The sequence below is a fragment of the Rhinopithecus bieti genome, unplaced genomic scaffold (assembly GCF_001698545.2).
Source record: "Rhinopithecus bieti isolate Rb0 unplaced genomic scaffold, ASM169854v2 scaffold_6933, whole genome shotgun sequence".
NCBI classification, from domain to species: Eukaryota; Metazoa; Chordata; class Mammalia; order Primates; family Cercopithecidae; genus Rhinopithecus; species Rhinopithecus bieti.
The window spans coordinates 826,765-837,078 of NW_016805426.1; the positions used below are offsets into that span (position 1 = coordinate 826,765).

Genomic DNA, 10,314 nt, shown 5'->3' on the forward strand with positions numbered 1-10,314 from the left:
TTTTTTTGAGACGGAGTTTCACTCTGTCACCCAGGCTGGAGTGCAGTGGCTCCATCTTGGCTCACTGCAACCTCCGCCTCCAGGTTCAAAGGATGCTCCTGCCTCAGCCTCCCAAGTAGCTGGGATTACAGGCGCATGCAGCACTATACCCGGCTAACTTTTGTATTTTTAGTAGAGACAGGGTTTCACCATGTTGGCCAGGCTAGTCTTGAACTCCTGACCTCAGGTGATCCACCAGCCTCAGCCTCCCAAAGTGCTGGGATTACAGACGTGAGCCATCATGCCCAGCTATATATATATAATTTTTTAAAGAAACATTGCTGCTTTGCTACAAAGTATATAATAATGTAAACGGGACTAATACGATTCCTTCCTTCCTCCCTTCCTTGGAGGGGTCACAGACTTTTAAGATTGGGGAACGGTTCACATGCATGTGCATGGGGCAGTTGGTCAGAGCTGTCTATGAGAAAGGCGCTTCTAGAATACTTGGGCAATGTGGAGTGGCAAACAGGTTGTTATTAAAGGAATTGAAATGCTCTCACTTGAAATGTTCCCATTTTCTCTGTAAAGGAATTTCTTGAGCAAAGGAAAACGCCACATCCTCTGTCTACCTGAAGCTCAAAATTAGTGGTGTTTGGTTTTAATAATTTTAGTAGTTGATGACAAAACAGTGCTCTGCTGTCCTCTCTGTCACATCTAACATGACGTGAATGAGGCAGTCCCTGATGTGAGCTGTGCTGGGTTTTGCAGGAGTAATGAACATCGATCTGCATGTTCCATCGACTCCTTTGAACTTGTATCTCAGCACTTAGCCTGGGTCATAATTGTCTGTGCAGAGGTCAAGGACGGGCTCTTATTCACCTCTGTGTCTCAAACCTGTGCCTGACACAAAGCAGTTCCTCAGTGAACATTTGCTGAATTAATGAATGAACAAAGGAATGAGCAAACCAGTAGCCAGCAGTCCTGCCACAGAAGAGGTTGTTTCCGATCGTCCTGATTCTCCCTCTTCCTCCTGTACCCGCCACCCATCTGGTGCCCCCACTGCTGTAGCAACAACTTCTCTCTGAAAACCTTCCCAAGGGAGAAAACGCGCCCCCCTCACGCCTCAGAGGCACACACCTATCCTGGCCTTTGTTTTTTTATTGCTGAGAGTACAGAAAGCAGAAGCTTCTGAAGGAGGTATCTATTTTGGTCCCAAACAGAAAAGAGTGGGTGATTCTGTGGGCAGAGGTGGCAATTCCTGAATGTGGTGTGGTGACTCACGCCCGGAGGTGCTCAGAATTTCCTCTGTTTTGTGGCTGCTGGGGCAGGTGCAACAGTGCCGCTTTCTCCAAAGATGCCCCAAGCTGCTCTGGGGGTAGAAGGAGGGCTGCAGGGAACATCAGAACCCAGAGAACCCAGACCTCAAGGACCAGATGGGCCTTAAGCCATCCTGCAGGAGGCCGGCTGCTCCAGCAGGTTGAGGAGTGCCACACAGCTCTGTGGGTACTGCCTCACTGAATGTACCTGGGGCTGAAGGAGCAGTGGGCATTATTCATAGCGTATTACTTCAGCTTTGTAAAAACCAAAAATAACTTCCCTGCTCACATGGCACCTTCGTCTTTGACCTTTAGCAGCAGTTTAGACAGGAGGAAAAAAGGCAGGTTCTGGAATGAGACCGCCTGTTTCCAATCCTAGCCCCTTCCTTGTTGGGCTACATCGGGCAACCCATTTAACCACTGTAAGCCTCAGTTCACACCAGGCATAAAATGAAACGGAGATGATCACATGACCTACTTTATTTCGGGAATTAACTGAACGTAATACCTGAAAGACAGCATTTAGGCAATGGGTATTCACTGTCGTGGTTCTAGCTGTGTTCAAGTGGTTTCTGGAACAAAGCTTGAAGCAAATAAGTCCAAAAAGAAACATAGCTCTCAGTATCAGAGTTGGTGCATGGCCGGCCTGAACTGAACTGATCTGTTTCCTGGTCTACAGCTTTGCTCACTTTGTTACCAAAGGAAATCAGGGCCTGTTGGAGACTGTCCTATTTTCCACACTCTTTAGAATAAAGAAACCAATGGCTTCAATACAACTTCCTTATTTAAAATTAATTATCATTTTGAAAAATAGAGGTGGGGGGTCTCACTATGTTGCCCAGGCTGGTCTCGGACTCCTGGGCTCAAGGGATCCTCCCCTCTTGGCCCCTCAAAGTGCTGGGATTACAGGAATGAGCCCCTGTGCCCAGCTGCAGCTTCCTTTTCATTCTTTTAAAACATTGCTCTTTCTCCTCCTTTTGGGAAAAAACGGACTCAATTGCTGCTAGTCCGGTTGCATCAGCTTGTTCTTGCACTGCATACAGCGTGGGATGAAAAAGCCTGGGAAATGGGGGGACATGGGCCAGCGAGCTCGTCCGGCCACACATTTTGCCATGGGGCAGGCCCCACCGCTGGCACAGGATGTGAATACTCCTGATCCGTATCTTGCCCCTTCCTTCCTCCCGTTCCTCTTCCTCCCAGCACAGTGACCTTCTGGTCAACTCCACCCATGCCACCCACACTTTGTTGCCTTGGAGTTTCCCGCCACCCGAACCCCTCCTGTGAGCAGGATCTGGGTGGAAGGCTGCAGGCAGAGCTGCTGGTCAAACCCCTAGGAAACTGGTTAGGTGTGGGAGTGGGAGAATGGGCTATCAGGACAAAACCCCTGGGACTCCAGCCTTGTGGTGTGTACATGGCTCAGGCTGGGTCAGGGAAAAAATGTGGAGGTAGGGAAACAAGACCCAGGAACTCTTTGGCTGCCATCCAGGGTCATGTGGTGCTGGCAATAAGTGATCAGTGACCCACTGCACCAAGGACATCTACTGGGGACCAATGACACCTGTAGACACTGCAGGGTTGAAGCTGGGTGAGAAGTACTCACATGCTGTCTGTCTGACCAACAGTATTCATTTTTGTCCGAGAATCTGAGACTCCTTTTGCTTGTTACACACACCCAAAACTGCATGTATGTTGAAATATGGCTCACTATGTAGTTGTCCTGGCAAACGCCTCATTTCTGTAATCGGTCAGCTCACTACTGATGGAACACGGTCCATGTATATGACTCCAGCAACATCACTAGAAAATACCATCCTCCAGCCCTCTCCTGATATTCAGAACCACCATTCAGAGCCAGGAGGTCCCAGGGCCACCTTCTCTGAGAATTTTTTTTCTAGTTCTCTGGGTAGCATGTTACTCTCCCTATTCTGATCATTTATGACATTCTTTGCAATATTTGATCTTTCCCAGATTGGTTTTCCCTTTTTCTAATTTTTTTTTAAGAGACAGAGAGTCTCACTATGTTGCCCAGGCTGGTTTTGAACTCCTGGGCTCACGTGATCCTCCTGCCTTGGTCTCCCAAAGTGCGAGGATTACAGGCGTGAGCTATCATGCTCAGCCTATTTTCTCGTTTCACTCGCAAGTTCTGTGTGGGTAGAAGCAATGCATATTTCATCTCTGACATGATAGCCTTGTTACTCAAAATGGGGTTACTCAAAATGCACCAACAACATAGGCCTCCTGTGAAATCTGTTTACACCAGAATCTTAGGCGCTAACCCCTAACCTCCCGAGTCAGAATTTGCTCCATGACAAGATCCCTGAATGATTTCTGAATACATTAAAGGTTGAGAAGTACTGCTTGAGCACACCTGTTCCTAGTGAATCAGATCAACCTGAAAATCATTATTCCATCTCTCTAATTTGGTGAGTTTCAATCCTAAGTGCAATTTGGAAGTATTCAAGGAACTGAAGAGAAGGTATTGTGATGTTCAGTTCTGTTCCCCAGAAAGTCCACTTAATTCATCTTAATTAGTCTCAGACATCACTTTTTAAAGCATCCTGGGTGCACACTAACGTACAGCTGGCGTTTTGAACAATTACTTTCCACACATTTCCCAATGGGAACTGTGTTTCTTTTTGACAGAAGCAAACCCCAGAGTCGCCGTGAGATCAGTCAAAAACTGGAGTAATCTTAGAGTGGAAAATACCTAAAATTTCTGGAGATAATTATGTTATTGTTTTCCCCTAAATGAGTGAGTTACTTGAGAATATGGTGGGGGGTTCAGTGGGAGTTATCGGCAAACACTGTTGGCTGACTTCAAGATGGGAGCCACTCAGCAGAAGTTTTGTCTCCCGTGTTAAACTGTGAGCATAAGAGGACAAGAGCTGGAACTTTCTTCATCTCTGTAGTCCTCATGCATGAATGGATGGATGAAGGAATACCACTGAGAATTCATGTATAGATTGCAGATATGCAGGGAATATTGAACTGAAATTTAAGAGGGCTGGATTCAAGTTCAGCTTCTATGTGAACTCTTTCAGTGAAGAAGGTCTTATCATTTTTAGAAGTAATCAACTGAATTAAGATTCTCTTTTCTGCTGGGCACAGTGGCTCATGCCTATAATCCCAGCACTTTGGGAGGCCCATACAGGTGGATGACTTGAGGTTCAGAGTTCAAGACCAGCCTATGCAACATAGCAAAAACCCCATCTCTACTAAAATTACAAAAAATGAGCCAGGCATGGTGGTGCACACCTGTAATCCCAGCTACTCAGGAGACAGAGGCAGGAGAATCGCTTGAACCCAGGAGGTGAAGGTTGCAGTGAGCTGAGATTGCACCACTGTGCTCTAGCCTGGGCGACAGAGTGAGACTGTCCAAATAAAAAAAGATTTCCCTTTCTCTTCTCTCAGGGAACAGCCTGGGATAGAGAAGAGAGACGGGTTCCAACTCATGTAAAACTTCTCCAATGGGAGACAAGGACATTCTTTGAGGGGAAAATTCCTACACAAGCAAACATACAGCAGAGGATACCGCCCCCACCTGTCCAGGGCAGGAGCACAGTGGATCACCTGCTGCCCTGTGTCTTGGGGCCTCTGTCCCTGGAATCTCACTGATGGAAATGTACCAGTCCCTCGGGGCTCCCTTTCCATGTCACCCTCATGAAGCCTTCTCTGATAGCCCCATGCTCAGTAGATCTTACCACATATGACTTGTGCTACTATGATTATATACATGCCTTTCTCCTCACCAGCTTACGACTCTCTTAAGGATCAGGACTATGTCTTGCTTGTTTTTACATTTCCTATAGTACTGAAAGGGGGCATAAAAGGTATTGGATAGATTTTGAGAATTGAGTGAGTGGAGTTTTGCCTTGACACCTGCAGCTGCAGCAATTACAAAAGCAATGGGTCATGCTGGCTGCCGGGCAGTATTTCCTCAGAGCTGGAAAGAACCCGCAATGAGACATCAGGCTTTGGTGCGTTGACACACTAAAGTCGCTCAACCCTGACCCTGCCAGTATGTCTTCATTTGGGAAACTTGTTCATCCCAAAGTTCCCCAGCTTGAAAATGCCTTTTAAGCAGAGCTTATTTTATTTCCTTTCTGGAATTCTTGACATAGAGTGAAGGAACTGGAAGGGAGTTTCAAGATCCCTGGGTGACCTCCTCATTTTACAGAGAGAAATCTGTCAAAAACTCATGGCCTCCCGGTGTCCTCTCCTCAGTGTTTTGGCCCACTTTCTGATTCCTGCAAGGTTTATCTTCCTGCTAATTCCATTCCCTGTGACCTCAAGCAACATGCCTCATTTCCTGATGAAAATTCTCTCGTTATCTGTAAAGTTTCTGCTCATCCTTGGGCAAGAAGAGGAGTGGGGAAGGAGGTGGAACAGCCACCACATTGAGGGACTGCCTGCCTTGATGGTGTCCATAGCTAGCAGAGGAATGACTCCAACAAAAAATCACAAAGACTACTGGGCGTGGTGGCTCATGCTTGTAATCCCAGCACTCTGGGAGGCCGAGGCGGGCAGATCATCTGAGGTCAGGAGTTCGAGACCAGCCTGGCCAACTTGGTCAAGCCCCGTCTCTACTAAAAATACAAAAATGAGCCAGGCGTGGTGGTACATGCTTGTAATCCCAGCTACTTGGGGAGGCTGAGGCAGGAGGATCGCTTGAACCCGGGAGGCAGAGGTTGCAGTGAGCCAATATCTCACCACTGCACTCCAGCCTGGGCGACAAAGTGAGACCCTGTCTCAAAAAGAAAAAAAATAAAAATCACAAAGATGTATTCAGAATACCCAAGCCTTTAGGCAAAAACCAGTCTAGGAATACTTCTCTATCAGGGGAATGGGGTGGAGGAGTTACAGAGCCCACCAACCATTGTATATGAGCACCTCTAACTGATGCATTCGTGAAACTCATTCTTTCGGTGCAGAATTGTGAAGTCAATTTTTTTCTTTTTCAATTCTCACATCTAAAATGAAGCATACGCACAGGTGATTTATCAAACTGTCTGTTTAAGGCATGCTGTTTTAAGGAAAGTAGCAACTGTCTCATGAAGTGCTCCCAATGTTCAGGAAAGCCCTTCCAGCCTCAAGACATGTCTTAAAGATGAATGAAGTAACAGTAGCAACAATACTTCGGGATCTCAAGAAGTTGAAAGATTAAATGTGAAGGGTGAAACATTTTGTGTTTGACTGACAAAGGCGAAGATGGGAAATTCCATTGTGGGCAGTTGTCTTTACAAGAAGGGATAATTACACAAACACATGATCTCAATGGGTTTCCGCACTGTTTTTTTAAAGAATTATTTTTGAGTCTAGAGGATAAAGATTTGATCACAGAATTCCTAGAATGAAAGAAAGATGATCAAGGGACATATAAGCTCTCAGAATTTCCACAGTTCTGAGAAAGGTGCCTTCAATAACGTGCCATATTGGTAATACCAGGAGAATTTTCTTTCTGACCACATCCCAGGGCCCAGTAATATAGAGACTAAAAACACTCAAGTTGACTAATACGTCCTCACAAACCTTGCCATGTTAAATGGTGGCTTTGGAAATTTTCAGAATGAAAGTCTGTCCTTATGAATCAGCTAGAAATTGCATCTGTTGACAGTCTGATTTCATTAGAGAACTCTCACCCTGAGGAATAAAAAGTCTGATTTGTTTCAAGACAGGGTTCCTCTTGGAGAAAAAAAAAGTCTGTGATGAGGTGGTTTCTCACCCTGGAGTGATGCCAGAGAATTCCTGTTGATTCCAGAAACTCGACCCATGTCATTGTCTTTGGCCACTGGGTCCTCGTTTGCCTCATGATTGGACAATTTTAAGAGCCTCATGACCTGTCTGTGTGCACCTGATCTCTCTCCACTCTATGCCAACCTCATCTCCATAAAGCTCTAACCCTGTTTGCAATAAACAGAAACAGAACAATCCAGGGAGACCAGGTTCAAACCCTGGCACTGTCACTGCCTGTGCCAGTCTGAGTTTTGGGCTCTTGTTCGTCTAGGGGTTCATGACATCCATACTGCAAAGTGGCTATGAAGATTACAATAAGACATACATCTGGCATATAGAAGTTACTTTATAAATGGTAGTTTTAAATTTTCTTGTAGTTCTTTATTGCCTACTAAGTGAAGTTAAGAAGTTATAACTAGGAGAATTCTCTTTCTGACCACATCCCAGGGCCCAGTAATATAGAGGCTAAAAATGCCTAATGCCTTAGATGATGCATTTTACCTCATCCTAACTTTCCAGTTTGAATTTCCCATATCCCCACCCTCCCTGTCCAGGGCAGGAGCACAGTGGACCACTTGCGCCCTAAGGCGCTCCTGTGTTTTGGCTTATAGGGGCCTCTCTCCCTGGAATCTCATTGATGGAAATTTACTGGTCCCTTGGGGCTCCCTTTACATGTCACCCTCATGAAGCCTTCTCTGATAGCCCCACGCTCCGTAGATCTTACCACACTGACTGGTATTGCTGTATTTATATCTATGCTTTTCTCCTCCTCACCTGGTTATAAATTGCTTTACTGTCAGGGCTATGTCTTGCTCATTTTTGTATTTCCTATAGTGTTGAGAGGGAGATGCTGTATAGATAGATGTTGAGAATGGTGTGAAAGAGTCCTTATGGGACTCTACTTCCCCTCCTCCCACCAAAACCACTCAGACCCTTGGATAAGTCACCAGTGGCTAGAAATAACACGAGTTTACTTGAAATGTGTCTTCCAGAGGCAGAGCATGATTAATTGTCAAGATTTTGCTGTTCTTGACTTGGACTGAGTTAGCAAAGACCCTGTGGACATAGAAATCACATTAAAAACCTTCCTAAAAGTATACCCTTTTTATAAGAACGACACAATGGACTCTGAGGACTCAGGGGAAAGGGTGGGAGGTGGGTGAGGGATAAGAGACTATGCATTGGGTACAGCATACGTGCTTCGGTGGTGGGTGCACCAAAATCTCACAAATCACCACTAAAAAATGTATTCATGTAACCAAACACCACCTGTCCTCCAAAAACCTATTAAAATAAAAAATATAGGCCAGGCATGGTGGCTCACACCTGTAATCCCAGCACTTTAGGAGGCTGTGGCCGGTGGACCACAAGGTCAGGAGTTTGAGACCAGCCTGACCAACATGGTGAAACCCCATCTCTACTAAAAATACAAAAATTAGCTGGTCATGGTTGCACACGCCTGTAATCCCAGCTACTCAGGAGGCTGAGGCAGGAGAATTGCTTGAGCCCATGAGGCGGAGGTTGCAGTGAGCTGAGATCATGCCACTGCACTCCAGCCTGGGCGACAGAGCGAGATTCCATCTCAAAAAACAAAAATAAAATGAAAAATATATAATAAGTAAATAAAATGTCCTCTTTAAAGACATTCCTACATCTGGGCCAGCACACAGCCCAGCATGACTTGGCCATTTCCCCTAAACAAGCAAGCAGACTCCTTAAATGCATCATCATGTTTCATTTCTTAATAAATTATTTCTGCAGCCAGTTAGCATTCTACTTGTCATTGTAGACTTTCAAAAAAAACTATAAACTTTCTTATCTGTCTTCCTGAGTAAGAAAAGGGAAGACATTATTAGAAAATTCACACTCAATTAGGAAGAGTGGTTTGAGGTAGAAGTTGGTGGTTTTTTATTTCTTTTAAAAAAAAGTCTTGGCCAGGCACAGTGGTTCATGCCTGTAATACCAGAACCATGGGAGGCCAAGGTGAGTGGATCTCTTGAGCCCAGGAGTTCAAGACCAGCTTGGGCAACATGGCAAAATCCCATCTCTACAAAAAAATAAATTAACCAGGTGTGGTAGCTTGTGCCTATAGTCCCAGCTACTCAGGAGGCTGAGGTGGGAGGATCGCTAAGCCTGGGAGGCGAAGGTTACAGTAAGCCAATATCGCGCCACTGCACTCCAGTCTGGCTGACAGAGATGGTGTTAAAAAAAAATTTGAGAAAATCTATTTGAAAGAAGGAATGAAATTTAAAATTTGCATATATAAACACATATACACATACATATCATGTATATACATAGTATTATGGGAAGTAGTAATGTTCTAAAAGTGAGTATGCATATTTTTTAAAATTTCTGTAAAGTTGCACTTGTAAGGAAATTCCTAGGTATTATTTCCTGAGGTAGTAAAAGCAATGAATACAACCTTGAAGCTAAACTTTTCTGAGATCTTAAATTATTCCAGTGTTTAATATATGAGTACTGATGTCTCCAGCAAATTAACCTGAACTTAAAGAGCTTCCTGATAGCTTCTTAGCTGGGGGGCGGGAGTGCAGAGAAGAAAGGAAATTCATTGAAGAATAAAAGATAATTTCTTGAGGAACCTGCTCATCAGGGCCCTGTTAACATCCAAGTATCCCAAATATCATGCCACACCATTCTTCCCAGAATTAATCGTCAAGGACTGAGAAGGACAGGAGAACCTAATGCTATTTCAGGCTCTCTTGACAGACCAAGGAACACTGAGGCATAAACTGGGGTCCCCATGGGTCACGGGCAAGAGGTGGAACCCAAGATTCAACTCCCTTCTTGGAACCATCTACCTGGGGACTCCCTCTGGTTCTGTGGCTGGGGAGAGGGATGCCCATCAGCCTTCCTGGAATTCTGGGGGCACCCACAGGCCCTTACCTGCCTGGCAGCCAGGCACCGTGATGAACGTGAGCAGTCCCCACATGAGCAGGTATGGATCCATCTTCCTGGCCCTTAGGACCTGCCGGGACAGTGAAGAGAGGTCTTTCTCCGCAGAAGGCCCAGTTGCCGTCAGCCTCTTTTTGGCATCGCGCTGGAGGATGTGGGATGGGAAGATCGGTCCGCCTGGACTGTCACCCTTGTGGGCCCATCCAGTCTCTATCGGAGTCAAGAGTTGCTCTCTTTAAGTATTGGGCTGGTGTGTTCAGCCAGGAAACTGCCTAGCACTCTCGTCTCTCATCTCAAATATAGGAAGTGTTTTTTTTTTTTTTTTTTTTTTTTTTTTTTTAAAATTTTTTTTGGGATATTTTTTAAA

The 10,314-nt window shown here is 45.3% G+C and overlaps 1 protein-coding gene across 2 annotated transcripts in view; it reads right to left on the reverse strand.

Annotated features, from left to right (window-relative positions):
- IL2RA (interleukin 2 receptor subunit alpha) overlaps window positions 1–10,217 on the reverse strand; it is a 51,279-nt gene extending 41,062 nt beyond the window's left edge. For both annotated transcript variants that reach the window (XM_017872468.1, XM_017872467.1), the window contains exon 1: window positions 9,939–10,217. In XM_017872468.1, coding sequence (XP_017727957.1) covers window positions 9,939–10,002 — 64 coding nt within the window. In that variant the 5' untranslated portion in view covers window positions 10,003–10,217. The remainder of the gene's footprint in view (window positions 1–9,938) is intronic.
- Between the last annotated feature and the right edge of the window lie 97 nt (window positions 10,218–10,314).